This window comes from Haliotis cracherodii, unplaced genomic scaffold (genome assembly GCF_022045235.1).
Source record: "Haliotis cracherodii isolate W230 unplaced genomic scaffold, xgHalCrac1.p SCAF_17, whole genome shotgun sequence".
Lineage (NCBI taxonomy): Eukaryota > Metazoa > Mollusca > Gastropoda > Lepetellida > Haliotidae > Haliotis > Haliotis cracherodii.
In genome coordinates this window covers 7,643,608-7,664,493 of record NW_027266272.1, presented here as the reverse complement: position 1 = coordinate 7,664,493, position 20,886 = coordinate 7,643,608, and the positions used below count along the sequence as shown (strand labels likewise).

General features: G+C 38.7%; 1 protein-coding gene across 1 annotated transcript; it reads right to left on the bottom strand.

Annotated features, from left to right (window-relative positions):
* Positions 1 to 10,568: 10,568 nt before the first annotated feature.
* On the bottom strand, positions 10,569 to 20,539 carry LOC139464298 (sodium- and chloride-dependent glycine transporter 1-like). Its single transcript, XM_071245819.1, has 13 exons — positions 20,425 to 20,539; positions 19,820 to 19,951; positions 16,883 to 17,168; positions 16,257 to 16,389; positions 15,734 to 15,868; positions 14,662 to 14,765; positions 13,507 to 13,631; positions 13,163 to 13,275; positions 12,532 to 12,660; positions 12,048 to 12,147; positions 11,470 to 11,570; positions 10,915 to 11,085; positions 10,569 to 10,688 (listed from the first exon to the last, which is right to left on the bottom strand). Exons 1-13 carry the CDS (start codon positions 20,537 to 20,539, stop codon positions 10,569 to 10,571), a joined length of 1,764 nt encoding a protein of 587 aa, XP_071101920.1.
* Positions 20,540 to 20,886: the final 347 nt, after the last annotated feature.

Below are 20,886 nucleotides of genomic sequence, written 5' to 3'. Positions count from 1 at the left end.
TTCTAAAAACATAGAATTGCATGCTGCTTGTTTGGTTGGGCAGACTCAAGTATTGAATAGTAGCTTATCGCCTTTCATCAGTTAAACCAAACCTAAGATTTGAACAATACTCCATTCTGATTGGTTAACCAGAGATTATAAATCGAAAATATGTTGCAGGCATTTTTCAATGATATGTACAGTTACATGTACAGCGTTGCACTATGATGTTTGTGTATTATAAATTCCTTCTTGGTTTTACTTTCACAATACGGCCAAGCTTTAGCGTTTCCTTATATCCACTGGCTTTACCAAATCTTGTAATCTCCACAGATTCAGCTGGTCTTACCTCATGAAATTAGATGTGTATGTCATTTTCTGAATTCCTCAAATATGGATAATATTTCATGTTCATACCCCAAGCTTTGATTATGACAAGATATTTCTTGTTCGAGACCTAATAGAGTGACTGACGTGTGCTTCCATGCTTAACTGCACAATCCCTGTGGCTTCATCTAGCCGTGTTCATTCATCAGGGAGGGGCATGGTGGGATAGTTTTAGCTCTGTTTTCAAGCTGCGGAACAGGGGCATTGTGGTGTTTCTTTATATTGGTCCCTTCATCAACAGTGTCAACATGTACCTTAACTGCACTTACCTTTAAATGCCGGGCACAGATTCCAAACTTCAACTGTTCTTTTTGGGGAAAACTGTCCAATCACCATCTCCACAAACACGACAGGAATAGTACCGATGAATGTGAACAGGATGAAGGGTATTAAGAATGCACCTGAAATTATTATAATGAATATCACAGTCGGGAAATATTGTTAATAGTTTAACAGATCCCCTGGAAAATCTCGATGTAGCTGAAATAACAATACTCCTGATTGGATTGCCATAATTGTCACCACAGCACTATTAACAAAGAAATAGATTTATGCCACACCAATAAAGTGTGTGTGTGTGTGTGTTTGAGTGTGAGTGTGTGTGTGTGTGTGTGTGTGTGTGTGTGTGTGTGTGTGTGTGTGTGTGTTGTTGTTGTTTAACACTGCATTCTGCTAGTTTCAGCAACGATCCACGCTGTCGGGGTCCAATGACACGCCATCAAGCAAATCCCTGAGCCTGGCCCGAGATCCTTTAAATAGCCCGTTACAACCCCTTGCTCCGTGGTCTAGTGGTAGAGCGTCCGCCCGGAGAGCGGAAGGGCCGGGTTCGATCCCCGGCCGCGTCATACCAAAAGACGTTAAAAGATGGTACTTGTTGTTACCCTGTCTGGCGCTCGGCATTAAGGGGCTAAAACAAGGACTGGTCTGCTCGGAGTCAGTATACTGTGTCTGAGTGGGGTATTCATGTTAAACTGCGGCATGGTATCTCAGTGAGCTAGCACTATAAATCGGCATCAGTCCGGACTAGTACAAGCAGCCACACAAACACACACGTACATGCACGTCGCTATATAAGTGCAATAATCTTGGACGCGACGCTCTACCACTAGACCACGGAGGCGGCCCCTAAACAAGTATTTTGTCAATCGTTTGCACATTGTAAATACATGCTGACGGAAATTATAGGACATATAGAGCCCAGAACAAAGATACCTGGTTTTCTTTCTCGTCAAAGGTTTATCGTATTGCGTTTAATATGAACATTGTTTTAAGTATCCTGCCGTAACACAACAGTATATACATATTATCTTTCAGCTAATCTATGAAATTGGTATACAAATTGTCACGTACGGTGCACCCATGTACAATACATACATTTAGTCTGTTAAGATGTATACAAAGAATCAGCACAGCGCGTCGCCATGTGCAAGAAATACAATGAGACACACAATAATAATAACAACAAGAATAAATACTCGCATCAAAAAGACGTAAAACGTCGTTTATCAGAGAATCGTCTCGTTGTGACGGTTTACCCTCACTTTGCCAGCAGCTTGATGTTTACAGAAGGGATTAGTGGTTACACCTGACTGAGCGTGCAGGTCCAATTTATTCCCCGTGTAATTCTATCCGGCGTGTACAACCATGAACTATATCTAGCCTAAGAATGTCAGGTTCAAGTATTATTTGCAACACATTCAACAGTCAATAAATATGTTATATTAACTAAAAAAGGTTTTACATTCATCTTTTATTTCACACAGATATTTGAAACATATTACATTCATATTTTATTTCACACAGCTTCCAAAGTCAAACAATATATGAAACATATCATCCAATTTATAGTCCGACAAGATGTGAGACATTGTCTCCATAGATCAGGGGGGTTGTGACACCTGTCACAAGTAGTCTCTTTTGCTGCTCTAACCTTTCCTCTAGCTGGCGGTACACCTTCTTCTTGGGTCTAACACTTCCACCTGCATTCAGCTGCATCACCGTCAACTCTGCAAAGTTCTGTTCGGACTTGATCAGGTTCACAAACTTAAATATGTTGGGGTGACAAGCAGCAAGTTTGGACAACTTCGAATGCCATCCTTCTACATGGTTTGTTGTCCTTGGACCTACAGTATCTAAATGATTCCACATGAATCTCTCTCCACCCTCCACCCACTGCTCAGTCACATAGTCATCAAAGTTCCTTACACCAGGAATATCCTTATCAACCGATTCCAAAGCATGGAGCCAGAATTCTTCGATGTCACAAAGTCGGAGAAGTGGAAGTGTATGTCTAATACTGGTGAACATGGTTCATGATCGGGGGCAACTAATTTATTGTAGCACCTGTTGTTTTAAGGGATTACCATGCTCCAGTGACCTAGAACCTGTAACAATAGGAACTGGCAAAGTGAGAACACCCCGTTGTGACGGCCAACAGTAAAAATACATTTCAACATGTTTTCTTTGGTTCATAGTCAGGCGATACGAATCAGAATTTTGTTTATTTAAAACTCGATTATTAACCCATTGCGATTCATAAACACATGTTCATGATATAGTCGGAATTGTACAAGAGACTTTGCTTTATGCAGAGATTTCTATTGGATATGGAAAGGGTTTTGTCGCTTTATTTCAAAGTCACTTTCCGCAGAACCAATTTCTTAGTTCAAATACTACATGTACAAGTATTGTTAGTGTTTAAATGAAAAGACCCATTATGATTTGAGTTTTTATAAAATATAATGTCTCTTTCCTTTCCATGAAACAAGTTGAATGGAAACATCGTGCTGAAATGTGTTAAGGCTGTTACTAAGACTGGTGATATTGAAAGTTTAAAGACAAGTGAGCAGCTTGACTCCTGAGAGTTTCTAGGGCTTCGGTCCTGCCCCACACTGAAGCACATGTACTACATGTGGTGTCTCCTTTAAGTGACTTTGTTCGAAATGTGCCTCTGTTCACCCAGCAGTGAGTAGGTAGGATGTGATGGTAATGTGGCTGTCAAGCGCCTCACAGGCAGCTTGGCTAATCCCCATGGACCTGAGAATGAAAATCGAGTGCTCGCTGATCCATTGACCGGGGTAATAATAGTGAAGCGCTATGAGCATCCACTTGGTGAATCTGGCGCACTAGTAATGCACTTATTATTTATCATTATATGCATATCACGTATCAGGTTTTATACTTGAACGGCTTTCACGTGTGTTCAGGCGAAAGAGCAGGTGTTAAATGAAACAGTTAACCGGGGGAGCTGAAGAAAGTCAGTTTTCTACTGGGACAAACACCAGTCGTTACGTCGTTTTTAGACGAAGGTGTGCAGTTTCCAGAACGTCACTCGCAAATAAACTCGGCACAGCGATAGTACACAGGCTATTTTTAGGTGGCAACCAGAGGGTTAACTTCACATTCAGAACACAAGACAGGCTCTGCTTGAGTTCGTCGTTGTAAACTATAGTCTGGAAGGTACGTTGAGACGCCCAACGCTAACACCGTATTCGTGCGTGCGAGATTCCTGTGCAACCTTTCGAGTTGAGTTGATTGGTTCAACTGTGTCATATGGCACTGTGACGCAGGGGTAGCATTATGCAGATGGCTGTTTCAATGAATGCTCGTTCCACCCGTGACGAACAGGTCTGGTTGTTGATGAAATATAGTGATAGCTAAATAGACAGATTTTTTATTGATACACCGATTGTCTTTAAATGTAATATCCAGTTATGTATGAGTGTTTAATAATCTCATACCAACTTTGACTGGAGTAGGTCCGATAGTTTTTCAGATATTGTAGTAAACGTCGATACCTTAAATTACCTTCCAGACTATACATCCTTGGAGGGTTGGGGATAACAGCTTTAGTTCACAGTTTACAATGCCAGAAACGAATAACATTTTCTATCATATAATGGGTAGTTTTCTCGGCAGGATAAAGCCAACGGATAAAAACGATATCCGTTGGGGTCAAATGCGGATAGAGATGCAAATATCAAAGGTCAAGTAGGGACTACTTTCAATGTTTATAAACAAACATGGCGTCGCCCTCGTCATTCGGCGATCGAGTCAGAATTAACCATCGGGAATCTGGATAAACTACAGGGATAATTGCTATCATAATCAAAAGAACAGTCTAATATACTTAAAATCAGTGTCTAACTGTGACGTAGCTAAGGCATTTTACAAGTTTGGGTAACTTTGGAGAAATAAATTGCGAATTAATTTTGCCAAGGCCACGAGGCCCAGCCAAGCGGAATCAGTAGCCATATCTTTGCTTGTACACCTCTGCGGCTTGAAACCTTTTCAACAAATTAAAAAAAGTTGGATTTGGCCGAAATATGTTTGAATTGTTACCCTGTTTCGTTCTGTCGCTGTGTGTACATCTGACTGCACTTCTTAACGTTATGACAGCACAGGCCGACTGTCAACAACGTCTGAACGTGGGCGTGACGTCTCATAGACTAGGGTTAGAGTAGCTTCCCTTTGACAAAGGGCAGTTACTCTAGCGGACAGACCGATGGATTGCCGCGAAATGCAAGTAAAAACAATTGTTGTTTTGCGTATATGTTGCTTCGCCACTGTAGAAGAAACATATTCAGTTGGAACTATATTGGCTGTCCGACTGACACATCAATTACCCTGTGACGTAATAAATATTAATGCGAGCATTCCAGGAAAACTCGCAATGTTTCGGTAATGTTTGTGAGAGAGGGAAAGCGATTTTCAAGCACAGAATTAAAGAATGACATTATATGATAAAGAGGTTATCACGCTTGTGTGTTTGGGGATGGTAAATATCCTGCCAAGGCTCGCTAAATACAATGTTTATCCCTAATGCAGGATATTAACCATCCCCAAACACACTCGCGTGATAACCTCTATATATTTTATACTGCAGTAATGGGAATTCACTGCACAAGTCTAGTGCTAGGGTGAGGGAAGGGTGAACTGTATTCACTAAAACATTCTGTCAGGCTACGAACAGTTTTCACTGAGAGGTTCTGTCTATTGTAGAGCATGTTAGGATGCACGTTATGCACTCGAGGACCTTGCCATGACCAGATTAGAGCAAACTATATTCATTGTGTGATTTCGTTGAGTGTAGATTTGTAGGACGCCCTGTTCTCACGGAAGGGTACTGTCTAGATAAGGCCAAGTTAGGGCGCACTACATTCAGTGAATATGACCAGTGAGACCAGATTGCCCTGATCAGAGGGTAAATCGCTCTACAACTGTTGATGTTGTTCCGAATGTTTACACCGCCTCCGTGGTCTAGTGGTAGAGCGTCCGCCCGGAGAGCGGATGGTTCGAGGTTAGATCCCCGGCCGCGTCATACCAAAAGACGTTAAAAGATTGTACTTGTTGTTACCCTGTCTGGGGCTCGGCAGTAAGGGAATAAAACAAGGACTGGTCGGCTCGGAGTCAGTATACTGTGTCTGAGTGGGAATTCATGTTCAACTGCGGCATGGTATCTCAGTGAGCTATCACTATAAATCGGCATCAGTCCGGACTAATAGAAGTAGCCACACAAACGCATACACGTACAGGCAAGTCGCTATATAAGTGCAATAATCTTGGACGCGACGTTGAACCCAATTTCACCTCACCTCACCAATTGTCTCCTGCTATTGTAATTAGTTTGCATTAATTTGTATTGATTAATAAACCTAATTTTTTAATACATTAACTTGACATTTTAGAAATATATATGATCTTTCTACTGGCCAAACTGACATCGTCTTTTGCTGGTTACCAAGTTATGAAGCAGCTCTCGACAAACCGTTATCTCCACTACAGTGATTTCAAACCAACCATCAAGAGTCCTACAAAAGAGGTAGGACACCCAGGTAGGAATCAATAACTTCGCGAATTTACACCAACAAATGGTCAAGCCTCCTTGGGTTGTCAGTCAAGACATGATGAGGTCGTTTTAAGACGATGTCGTAAAAGTCAGTCGGTTTACCCACGAATATCTGCTTAAAACAGATGAGGACGAACCTCCTAAGTGTATTCCTTGCGATGAAAGTTTCACTGTCAAGCATATGTTGTTTCACTGTATTGCTGTACTGTGTCACATGTTTTGGAGGTTTACATAAAACACACAAAGATTTTCGTCTGTACTGACTTATATGATCGTATTAGCGCACAGTATCACATATATTTAGTTAATCGAACCACAAAAACTTCATTAGGTTAATGGCCCACTAATGCACGTATGGTGTCATTACGTTTAATACAACCAAATTTAATGGCACATTAATCAATGGAGGTTTAATGACAATTTAGTGTTGTTATTAAGGTTGGACACAAACGGGTAAAAGTAAAGCACCGCTTATGCAAAGATTGCCAGACAAAAGCTTGCGAGGTGTTAAGTTCTTGTTCTAAAAGTGATCGAAATAATTCACAAAGTGACCCTGGCGCAAACTGGGAAGGCAATAACATGTCACAAGAAGGCCTGACATGTCAGATACCAAGGTTAAGAGATTTGATCTGTTGAAAGATACTAGCCATCTTTTGTGCAAGACAATATTGTAATACAAATTTATTCAAGCATTATAGCAGATTAAATAACACTGCAATAATTTTGTTTCATGGGTGATAAATCTCCATCATTTTACGTTGAAAATAAGGCGGGTCGTACATGTAAGTCATGGATTCTGCTTTTCTGGTGGGGTTTTGAAATTTGTCCTTATTTGAGCTCTGCAATTCAAATCACTAATAAATAACTGTTACTTAATATATTATTTTATTTAAGGAATGACTATGTATTTCTTCGGTTCATTGAGGTATAAATAGCAAAACCGATGTGAAAACTGTATGGATCCGCATAGCGGATTCTTACAAAAGTAAGAGTAGCCTCAATGAACTAAAAAAGTAAAAGTAGCCTCAATGAACCGAAACAAATGCACAGTTAATGCTCATAATTAAATTCGACAACGTAAAACATGTTTTATCTACAATAGTTTAACCAAAAACAGTTGTATATATCAAAACAGACAAAAATGACGAGATTGATACACATTCCAGGTGTAGAAATACATTATGAAATTAGAAATTAGAAATGATTATGCATGAACGTCGATAAATGTCCCGCACATGACGATACACGTGAGCAGAAAGGGAATTGGGAAATGAATGCAATAACACGTGACATATTCAGTTAATCAGAATGCAGGAATTTCAATGAACACAACAAAAATTTAATAATACAGGTATGGTGGGGTAAATATGTTGTCACGTGCCGTGTGCTTCCTGAACTAACTTTTTGTCACAGTTTACAAATCTTTAAAGGTAGTACCTACATTGTAGATGTTAAAATCCAATCCAAACAAACATTCTACGGAAGGACATTTGCTTTGACAAACTGTTGAAAATATGAATGTTTGCCATGGTAATCTGTTGAACGAGGGTACGGTTCTGTGATGTCATGAATAATAAATAAAGCGAGAAAACCCTTTTCCATATCCAATAGAGTCGATTGTACAATTCTGACTATCAAGAGCATGTGTTTATGAATCACTATCAAATAGTAATGATACCAGGTATTCGCAAAAATGTGAGCGTATCCTTCCCCATCACAAACACATGCAAAGGCAAGTCAATTGTTCACCTAAAAAAACATGGAAACATATGAAACACGTCACACTAGGGAATTTCATCTGACATCATTTGTGTCACTGATGCGTCAAATTTGGAAATGTCCTCCATATGTCTACCATAAAACTTTTTCAAACTGATACCGAGGCCTTGAATGTTGTATTTACTCTTGTAAATCTTCGTAGAAAGAGCATGCTCGTTTGTATCTCAAAAGTTGCAAAATGTAAACACCAAAGGCTGCTGGACTATTGCTCGACATGAAGGGAAAGTTGATTTTTGGAAGTTGAAGATATCCCTCTTGCCATACAGTCTTGTGGAGAGTGTTTTGTCACTCTGAATATTTATGCATAGATCTAAATTTGAAACAGATGAGGCGGTCTCACTGATCTCCTTTATTTCTAGTTCAGGTGGGAAAATCAGTGGCAGGAAATTGGCTATTTGATTGTTATTGAACGATATAAAAAATATGTTGTGTCATCAAGTCTTTTGTCTTAAGGTGGGACGAGGCACACGTTTACTTGAAAAAAAACTCTAAGAAAGAATTAAACAAATACTGCATTGCATTGAGTTTCACAAAGCTTTGAGAAATGTTTAGGTTATATAACAACCTGGCAGATTTCAGGGAACCTGAATCCCAAGATATGCAGGTCTTAGATGTTTACTACGTAAGGTAAACCTACGAGAACGAATATGGTGCTGACGACCCATTTTAAATTAGGAATTGGATTCTAAACCATGACCAGCTTATATTGGCACGGCTGAAAGAATTCTCACGGTGTTGCATTGTGGAAACATAGGAAAGAAAGGTAACTTCATTCGTTTTTTCTGTTTATATGAATAATGTTATTTGGTAGAAGTTTCTCGAAGACTGACTGTACTTATGTAAGAGCGAGATAAGGGGGCGATTCGAGGCCTCCATTGTTTTACCTCACCGCATATACTTTCCAAGTGCGAGGGACAAGACAGGTTTGATGGATTCAAGAACGGAGCACGTACCTTATTCAAGACTTTCAACTGTGACAAATACTTTTGTTATTCGACTTCTTATGCATTGCTGCTGTTTCATATTTGAGCCATTGTATTGCCTGTAATGATTGGAAATCTAATCCTGTGTATTGCAACATAAAATGTTGAATGTTCATTGATCTTGGGTGGTCACAATAAAGTTCTGCACACAAGGATTCCTGGGTTAACCTTCGCGTTTCAACACGCAACAACAGAAAATGTCCCTTTTCATGCACAAAGTGAACACATAATCATTATGGATATTTAATGTCACCTCAAGATATTGAAACATAATAATATACAAGTAACTCTTGCATTTTACAAAGAAAGGATTAGATATTCTTGCATAATTAGGTACGCCTTGAAGGCCTATAAAGAAACACAGCAACACTTTTCACGCATTCATCCTAAGGAGGAGGTATGTGCCGTCATTGTTAAATAAAATGATAACGTCATTTCAGAATATTGAGCTTTTATTTGTGTTTACCTTTGTTTCCACAACAAAATGATATTTTTGTCGGTGTAAATATTGTACTGAACTGCCATGTGACTAATTGCGCTACTAATTTGGAATCATTCGGATTACATGCTCTCTTTGATATTAATATTAATCTATTGTCTGCTCGGCACTGTGTAATGTTCGACTATTAAGAAAACAAAATGAAGCACCATATGTGTACAAGCTTCATCCTTTTCACTATTTTTAAGGTTACAGCCTAATGCAGTGTTCTGTCAAATCTTTCCTGTTGAAGGGGGCGGTCGGGTAGCCCAGTTGTTAAAGCGTTCGCTCGTCACGCCGAAGACCCGGGTTCGATTCCCGACATGGGTACAATGTGTGAAACCCATTTCTGGTGTCCCCCGCCGTGATATTGCTGGAATATTGCTAAAAGCGGCGTAAAACTATATTCACTCACTCCTGTTGAAGGTGTTTCATTCTGGTTCAAGTTTGAAATACATACACACTGTCGTACTTTTATATGGTGTAGTCGAATGTACTATGGTGGTGTATTATTTAGTTGTGATACTCAAATGTTCACAAAGGTATGAATGCGAATCAATGAGAAATGATATAGCTTTAACATTAACTAAAACGAATGTTTTCACCATTGCTACTATCATATAACTAAACTTCTTCTCATTGAATTATCTGGTGATGTGTCCGATGAGTTCGTAAATGGACAAGTGGCTATATGCTATATGTATGCCAATGTTATTAACATTTGCCCAAAGCAATATCTATATCCCAGAGGAAAACACCGCCTTTGCGATACATTTAAGTAGACCTGCAGTTTCAACTCGGGAACAATTTGACCAGTAAATAAAAATAAGTAGGACCATTAATAATTAGTGGGAGAGCGGTAATTAGAATCATCGGACTACCTTGACCAGGCATTAAGGTTTACAGACAATTAGACCATTATATAACTATTATATAACCATTCCTATCCCTCGGGAAAGAACTGGTTACAGGTTTACATCCTGCCTGATAAGCTCTAAGGTCAGATGTCCATTAGAAAGAATGCAGAGTTAGAGCTAAATGGCATCATTAAGACACACCCTAATTACTAGCTGTTGCACAGCAAGAATATAGTAAGATCAAGCAGGGTCCCGTTTCACACGTCATCGTGTTTGTCCGCCACTGATGTGATGGGTTGAAGGGCCTCACCATGTCGGGCCTCAGTCAGATTCGCTTTGCGCCATTCGTTACTCGGTTCCATTGAATTTGTCAATTTCTGAAACATTGTGTCGTGTATGTAAAGTAAATTGAATGTCATGCTACAAGGCCCATTTTTAGTTAACATAAAAAAGAATGTTAATGGATGAGTTAACATTTTAACGCGTGTTTGTTCTAGATACAGCATTCCTATTCTGTGACATTTCAAAATTAAGATATTTTTTTTTAGTTAAATGTTTCATCTTTGTGACATTATTCTAATCACAGGTTTTGTTCATACTGACCTCTTTCAGATTGTCTCCCTTTGTATTCCATACTTTCCAGACGAAGACAGCCGGGAAGGGCAGGATTGAAGCCAACGACACCATCCATCCGACTCCTGTGGCCCATGGAGGGTAGTCATAGTCTCCATACTTGGGAGGTCGGTAGGAATACAGGGAGTAGCAGAACACAGACTGTTGTAAATACAAACTGATAATCAAGAGGTGTTTCCCATTCGAGTATCATCCAAGGAATTTGTAGAGTTAAATATGGAATTTATCGCCTATCGGCGTATTGCTACATTAAGATACAAACTGACACAATGTCAGGTATGCTACATGCAGGTAAATGGTTCACTAAAGACGATATTCATATACTTGTATGGTACCATTAGGACTGAATTTTCTCAAATTCCGTTCCACCTGCTATAGACAATTTAATGTAATGTAATAAGCTCTAAACATTTATTTGGGGTGACTTATTTCTGTGCTACGAATATTCTACTAGCAATTGTTGAGTGGGAAAACATAATAATTTGGTGTCCGTGAAACGATTGAAATAGTCTTGTGATGACTTACCAGCAACAACACTGGACACACAAACTTGATGGCAATCATCATCAAACGAGGGGTAGTCTTTCCCCACATTGTCTTGATGTCTTTCTCCAATCTATGTGTACCTTTTGTTACACAGGAATAGTGAGAACAATGGGAACAGCCCAAACAGTGGGACAATAAAAACAATAGTAAGAGAAGCAAAAATCGTAATACTGTGTTTGTTGTTCAACGCCGAACTCAACGTCATAATAACGAAAACTGTGGTAACGGAGATAACAATAAGAACAATGGAAATAGTACGGATAGTGAAACTAGTGCAATCGATATTGCAGCTACATGATAACGCCCTGTAAATAGTCTGGATTAGACAGTCCAGTGATCGATATTGTGAGACGGGGATATGCCGTTTGGCAGCAATGACACGGATTCATCATACCTGACCACCCCACCATCCCTTGGGTTGCCTCTTACGTCAAGCATAGGCTGCTGGGAACTTATTCGAACACACACGGGTATACCAACAGTGCGAACAGTAAGTTCAGCATGAACACAAGGGACAGTAACTTAAGAAGGAATAGAACACATTATATGATATTTACCATAGCACCATCCTACCACAATGCATTCAATGGTAGCAAAGAGAGCAATTGATGGAAAGTAGGAGAACCAGTCCACCAGTGTCAGCACGTATATCCCGCCCTGGAGAAATGATAACGAAAGTTTTCTACATGTGATAGCTTGACTAAACGGAACACGTAACATCTGGAAACATGAAGGGTTACAAATATATGTGCCAGTCGCATCCATCTCATAAAGTGTCAAATAAGAGGTTTAGGTAAAGCAGACTAATCTAACTATACATACAGGCGTTTGGGGAGTATTAACCATTTTCTACATTTTGACTGCTGGAGGTACACACACAGAAATAATGTTAAATGACAATCCATTAAAAATTTCTTTCTTCTTTTGGTAAAGTAATGCCATATATGATCTGTAAAGGAACCTGATTTACCTGAAATTGAAATCATAAACGGTTTCATGCACATCATCTGAGCCAGCGAACAGAATGCTACTTGTGTATACCTGGCTAACATAGATCAGATCAAAGAGAAAGTAGGTCGTCAATAAGATACCGATGACAAGCCAGCGTCGCTCGGAAAATCGTGGGAAGCGATCTCTAACAGCCACCACAATGTTCTCAATGGGCGGAACCTGGAAAACAGTAACAGAAACAAAAGTAGTCCCTACCGCATACCATGCTGGTTATGATATGCTTGATGTTCTGTTTACCTACCCACATGACAAAGTAAACAATAAACTTTCAGCAACCAATCCCACTCCCTCGTCTCTTACCCCCGCCCTTATCCCCAACCCCCACCCCAAGCCTCAGGAACTTCATTACTAGACATGGAAATCGCGTGATTTTTAGTTTCAACATTACATAGATGCAGAGATGTCTCATAAGGTGCCTTAAATTATAATCTTTTTTTTGTCGTGTGCTAAACGTTGGAAAACCGTGTTATACTATGTATGCCCCTGGGCCTGGAATCAGATGTTTTTGTTCCTTCTGATTAACACTTGGGAAATACACACTGCAAATGTCAGATTCTCTTATTATGATAATTGTTTGAAATCAATACGTTGATCCATCTATGATCTCATTTGGCTTCAGTCGTAGCAGCTTAGTATTTCGAGCTCTAAATCTGTATGCTACCAGAGTATCCAGTTCAAGGGTGATCAGCGTAAGAAAGGTCAAAGCCGACCACAACTGCGGCAATGGGAGGTAAGTCAGAACTTGTGGAAAGACGATAAATGCAAGGTTGAATCCTGAAAGATAGAAAGCGTGCTTGTACAATACATATTCATTGCAGAATGACTAGAAACTGTGGACGGAATAGACACAGTTGCAGTTATTAATACATCCACTAATATACATTTTTCTACTGATATGCCAATCAATTAAACAAGGAAAACGTTTACTATTTTCAACTCACGTCTAAGAAAATACATTAATGTTTTACTTGCAGTTGAAGGTGTGTTAAGTGGTTCGGTAATTACCTGACGATTCAAATGCTTCGATAGGCACCCCTCTCTGGTAGGCAACATGACCAATGATGGCAAAGAAGGCAAACCCAATGAGGATTGTAACTAGCATGTCTCCAATGCAGACGACTATGGCATCCCTGTTGTAACGCAAACATGAGGATACAATAACACGATTCCTGAGAAACTACACAAGAATGGTCAAACGCAAATCAGGTCAAAGTAACAAGAAAGCTGAACACGTCTGCACTGTAATAATTGGGCGATTCAATGATCCAAACACAAATTATGCCTTACACATAACTGATTGTAAAACAATGAAATCAAATTGTACTTCTGTTACTTCCTAAAATTATCATGTCAGATTAATGTAACAATACTATAGAAGTGGAAGAGTACTAGAAGGGTAAAGAAACTGAACTGAGAAGAAGACTGTTGTGTATACTCACTCAATATGAGCAAAATATCCTGTAATTGATTTATTCTTAAAGTTGTAGTTTTACAGGGTATTGAATATCAGTTCGAGAGAAGTTCTGCGGCTAATAGTACAACTTTCTGCAGTAAAAAATACCCATTTCACCCTAATATTTTATTCAAACACATTTTTCGAAAACCCGAATCCAAATCCGAAACGAAATAATAAGACAAACTGTCATTATAAACAGTTATCACTGGATAAGACATACAGTTATGCAAATAACTATACATACTGTCACTGATATTTATCTATTTTTACATGTAGACATGGTTCATGTAGTAATAATACCACAAGAGGGAGTGAATGAGTGAGTTAAAATTTAACGTCGCATCAGTATTATTTCAGCAATATAGCGACGAGACCAAGTTGATAAAAACACAATTGATTCATGGATACAAAATTAAATTTAAAAACAATTTATCAAATATATTTGGGCATAACAATATCATTTATACAGTTTTAAAAAACAGGCTATAGGCCACCAGCCTGGGGATCATGGGGACTTACAATGAAGAATGTTTACAGGTCAAAATTATTCATCTCAAATTTCGTTTTATTGTAGGATTCATATTTGGAATGTTTGAATCGCATTTTGATTGATAACAAAAGGCAAATTCCTCGATTTCTCTACAGTTCTGATGTAAGAAATGAAATCATCTGGAACTGGGATATATATTGGTCACATTACTAACCTGAAACAGTTATTTCCAAATCTACTGTGGCTGGATAATGTGACGATTGATCCCATTGCTATTCCAAGAGAGTACAGGGCGAAGTTACACCCCTCAATCCATACCTGGCCATAAGATAATACATACTACACCAAAAGACGGCATTACATTACATTCGTATGACAGGAGCTCTGTCATGAGGCCTCAGTGAACACACATTTAGTTTTTAACGCAAATTGTGAGGATGGCGGTTGCTACTGGTTGGGCAGGACATATTTACCCTTTTCGTGAACACCAGGTATCATTACCGACTTTAGGTGATCCATTCATATAATTGTCAACACTATTTTGCCTAATCTGTTTCGGTAAATAACCGAGACTGATTATACCCTGGCGTTGACGTTATATAATGTGTGTAACAGGCGCCAGTCACCAGAGCCGTTCCGAAAGGCCATGTACGTAATGGTCGCCATTATTAAAGGACACGTATACGTTCTTAGCATTTCGCACCGTAATAAGTTATGACTATAATATTGATTGTATAATTCATTTGTCGCTATTGTTTAAGATTTTGTTTGTTTGTTTGTTTGTTGTTCAACGCCGCACTCAGCAATATTCCATCTATATGACGGTGGTCTGTAAATAATCGACCAGACAATCCAGTGGTTGATATAATGAACGCAATTGGGATACGATGACATTCTTCAACCAAGTCAGCGAGCCTGACCACCCGATCCCGTTAGTCGACGCTTACAAGCATAGTCGTAACATGGGTTGCTGAAGACCTATTCTACCACGGATCTTCACGGGTAGACGTGACATTCGGATATATGAAATAATGTGTTTTCTATGTACAAAATAACTAGCTCTTTCGAGTCTTCTTTTTTCATACATCGGATGGGACAGGCTGATATTACTTACTTCTTTAAAATATTGAGTGGTTTACTTGACAAACCGAAGCTTACTGACAAATATGGTGTTAAGGTTTATGAAATGCATTATTTGCCTTGTTTAAATATTTATGAAAAACATTAATTTGCCTTATTCGTAACAACGTTTGTGCCACATACATCGATACGAAAAAGATGTTTACCTTAGGTCTTGTTAGTGTCTCAAGTTTAGGAACGATGTAGAAATAAATTCCATCTGCTGATCCCGGCAACAGACATCCCCGGATGAGGAAGACGGTTACAAGAATGCAGGGTATGGCCACCGTCACGTACACTAGCTGAAACACATTTTATCGTGACTGTAATGCACTTCTTTAACAAATACAATGTCATACAGCTTATACACTTTCTCAGCGACTTTTTCAATGACACGTTTCTTTAACATAGAAATACATATGCCAATGCAAGACCAATCTTCAGGAAAACATAACAACTTTACTACTGGACATTGATTTAACTGGGTAATTTTTTGGAATACATCATTGCGTCTCGAAAATAAGTAACAAGGATTAGAGGAAAGTTATTGTCCTTTCAAAAGCTACTAAACATTGGGTTTGAGAAAGTCGGTGGTAGGGCGTCGGTTATTGCAGAACAGAAAATACAACAAATACGGGCGAGAATGGAAATATTACGATTTAATGGAAAATTCAAAGATTGTTAATATACCTTTCCTGTTACTTTTATTCCTCGAAACACACAGAGAAATATAACGGTGCAACTGACAGCCAGGCTAATAGTCAGAGGCACTCGTATACTTCCTATGGTTTCTAGGCCATCTGTCATCTGCAAAACCTGAAATCTATAACAAACATTAGACACCTACGTTATATATCGACAGATTCTTGGGTGGTGTCATCAATACACCTCCATCATGCAGTTGACAGAGCATCTGACCAGAGAATGAAAGGTCGGTGGTTCGATCCCCTTGTCGCGTTTTGCCAACAGAGGGTACTTGTTGTTACACTTATCAGCGCTCTGCATTACAAGGATATAACAAGGACTGATCAGCCCAGAGTGTGTCTGAGTTGGGTATCCATGCATGTTAAACTGCCGCATGGTCGCTTTGCGGGCTAACACCATAAAACGGTGTAATAACAAGTCCGTAATAATACAAGCTACAACACACACGTGTATGTACGTTCCAATATAAGTTCAATAATCTTTGATGTTAAACCCTTCTTTACCATTTATCTTTTACTTTACCTGTAATAAATTACATCTTGCAGAAGAGCAAGACAGTAGTACAATACATCATCAGTGCATTGAGAAATGAGAATGCAAACGGCAGTTACCTCCAGAACTCTTCCTCCGCTGTCATCCCAGCCACTGTGCCATTGATGTCTGCAGAATGGTTGCCCACAGTGTAGCTGGTATCGTTGTCCGTTACGTTGAGCCCTGTCGTTGTGTTGACATCAACATACTGGGAGATACAGGTGGGAGTGTTCCAGTCATTGTCGCAGTGAGCCCAAGGTAGGGAATTGGAGAACGACACGTAGAAGTAGTACACGAACCATGTAAAGATGACAATGTAGTACGATGCATGAATCCATGTCCCTACGACGGTGCCAATACCTATACCTGTTGAAACAAAAATGCAATAACATTCTGTTTTTTTCGATGGACTGAATCAATCTTGTATAGCTGCTTACCACCTACTGGCTTCACCAGTACTGTCCTTGTAATCGCCACAGCTTCATTAACAACTTCGGAAAATAATAACAAAAATCACCCCTAACATTGCTCGTGTCGATTGGTTTGACGTCCAGTAATTGAAGTAAATGTTTGACGCCACTGTCACTGTAGCTCTAAACGGACATTTCTTATCTAATGGTCATATATTTTAATCTTTTGGTTGTAACCATACTCCAAAAGATGTTACTGTTGAGCAATGTAAGCATGATTGTGATTGTGACGGGTGCCACCGGTGGGGCAGGATATGTTCACCTTTTCACGAACACCATGGATCATCACGATTTTATAGTAATTTATAAACACATGCTCATGATAGATATCGTCGGATACTCTCCCCGATACAGCCGGTTGTTATGTGTCTGTCAGTGTCAGTACTACACATTATAATTGTGTGCTGACCTTTTGAGGGATGAACAGTGAAATGGACTTATTTTCTTTGAGTTCATTTCAGTATGAACCTTCAGCAAGCCCTACCGTTCCTACACTTTAACCCTCACTCTTTGAATGGGCATACTCCAATGAACTCCCACAAAGTGAAAGTAAATTCCTAAATAAATCCACAACGAAAGCCATACTGTTTTAATAGAGCATAAAATACATTTTTAAGGATTATGAGATGCAATTCGCACTTTAATTGTATTCAACCATATAAATCCTGTCACAGAATTCAACATTAATCTCAGTGTCTGATGTCAGCCGAAGATGCAACATGTCATAGACATCATGTACTCTGTACGACACATGTCATACAGTGTAGACGTGTTGTAGGACACTCCTTGACAAGTATGAATACAGCTTTGACATTATGAAAACATAATGTGGATGTTACTTGGTACATGGCAACTGCGTAACTTTAACATTAATGACACTCACTGGAGACGTTGGATTATGCAATATATGATTATTAAAGTAGTTGGATTATGCAATATATTTATGATGCTCGTGTCAGCCTCTGGCTCGCGGTATGAAACCTAACACGGACATAAAACCCAATGTACCCCTAATGATCCTGATACAACTTATAGTGTACTTAAATATTCATTTATATATTAATTCTATTCAGTAATTTAACTTCAAATATCTCCCTTTTATGAGAGAGGGTGAATATGGTTTTATTCAGGCATTAGCAGTAGCTAAGCAACATCACGACTGTGGACACCAGAAATGGGCTTTATTTTTCTTTTCTTTTTTATTCCCTTCATTTCAAATACAAAGTATACATGGATCATTACATTAAGATCAGCATGGTATATATTCAAATCGCCTTGTTGTACATACAGTAGTTTGTTTCTCTGGTACATCTGGTAGATCTATATATAAGGTATCTATACAGAATAACAGACAAATTGTAATATTAAATCATATCTTGGTATTCTTGAATAATGTGTGAAATGAAGACCAAAAAGAGAAAAATTTAGCTTGTTTACAATTTGAGAAAGTAATAGATCTTGTAGCTTCATAATATTTAATTATTTCACACTTTACTTGTTTAAAATGTGGAATTGATTTCTTTCTCATTTGTTTATAAATTACAAATTTAGCGATTAAAAATATAATATTTAATTGGTTATTGTTTTTTCCTTTAAATCCAAATAAAAGAGTTTGGTTACTACAATCAATACTTCCTTCCACTGTTGTCCCTAACCAATCTTTCAAATCCTCCCAAATATGAATTGTATATTGACATTCAAAAAAGATATGAATAATGGTTTCTGGGCACGGTTTCTGGTTTACAAAGAGTACATGTGGGGGTATCTTCATAACCAATCTTAAATAAATAACTATTTGTTGCAAGAATATAATGTAGTATCTTAAGGTGAACCAAATTAGGCTTACATTTTGTGTACATCTGTAAACCATCAAATTATTTATTTCCCACTCTTCATTACTAATTTTTTTTTGTAAAACATTTTCCGACTTAAGCATACCATGGGTTTTTACGAAATTTGGTTGTAGAAGAGTGTTATAAAAGTCTTTATTTCCGCCTTTACAATTAATAATAAGTGATACATTGAAGGGTGATAATATAAATATATTCCCGTATAATCATCTAAATTGTTGGTTTTACAATAGTGGACAGCACTTAATAAACCTTGATATGTAAGAAAATCAGTTTCAATTTTGTATGCTTCCACAAATTCTTGATAGGTATATATTTCCTCGCTATCCTTCAATAAATCACCAGAAATGGGCTTCATTATCAGTATTCATGTAGGGAATCGGACCTGGTAATTAGTTTTCGGGGTTTAAGGGTGAGCAAATGAAAAAGTGACAACTTAGATACTATTTCAGATTCAGGGGAGGTGGGTTTGGAACCCTCCTCTTTTTCCTGACAAACAGTATCTCATAAAAAATGCCATGGTGTCATCGTCCTCTATTCAGTGTGCAATGCCTTCCCAGTTTCTAATTTTCTAATATAGACTGTCCATTTACAAAGTTTTCTACTTGGAAACTAAGTCCCATGTGGAACAGGGACATTGTATTATTTCTATATATGTGTCCTTTCATCAACAGTGTTATATATTACATGCACTTACCTTTAAATGGCGGGCACAGATTCCAAACTTCGACTGGTCCTTTTTGGGAAAACTGACCAATCACCATCTCCACAAACACAACAGGTATAGTACCGATGAATGTGAACAGGATGAAGGGTATTAAGAATGCACCTAAAATACATACAACGGCTATCAGAGTCGGGAAATATCAATGTAATTGTTGAAAATTTTGTAAACCTCGTCACAAAAAGCAATATTTGTCGCATTGGATTAGACGTTTTAGTTTTACTACGGTATGGATATCATTAGTCACTTTTAACATGAGTTTGTTGTTTAATGCCGCACTCAACAATGTTCCAGCTCTATGACACCGGCCTGTAAAAAATCTATTCTGGACAAATTCAGTTGCTGAATTTGTGACCAACGATCCACCCCGTCGTAGTACGATCGTATGCCATCTACAAAGTCATCGTGCTTGACCACCCGATCCATGAGTCGTCTCTTTCGACCAGAATAGGGTGCTCGGGACCAATTCTAGCTGAGAACTAAGCCACAACAAAAACGTGTACAGTTCGCCTCAGGTGAAGATATCAATACACTCTAAATACAATGTGGTGAAGGGTTGATATTTAATTTGATAATACCTCCTCCATTCCTCATGCACAGGTAGGGAAATTTCACGAAAGACCCCGAACCGATTCCAAACCCGAGGAGAGTGACGACATAATCTAGGTGGTGACGCCATTTTTCACGCATCATATCTGTCAAAAAGAGACATTCACATTTCAGTGCGAAGTAGCGACGGCATGCTTGTAACATATCGAAACCTGGACGAAGATAATTATATATTCCAATAGCATCATCTTTTATTAGTTGAATGCCACCATTCGGTACAGGTACTCGTACATTAGTCAACCCCCTGATACTTACTGAAACGACCCTTGCAAGCAAATGGTATTAATATTTCAGCCCTGCCTTTAAATATGAAACGTCAGCCCCACAGAATAAGTAACCAGTCTCGATGATCCGCCGAACTGATTTCCATACGGCGTTAAAGACAAAATATCGGTGAAATTGACATGAATGGATCGCTGAAAATCAGTGAT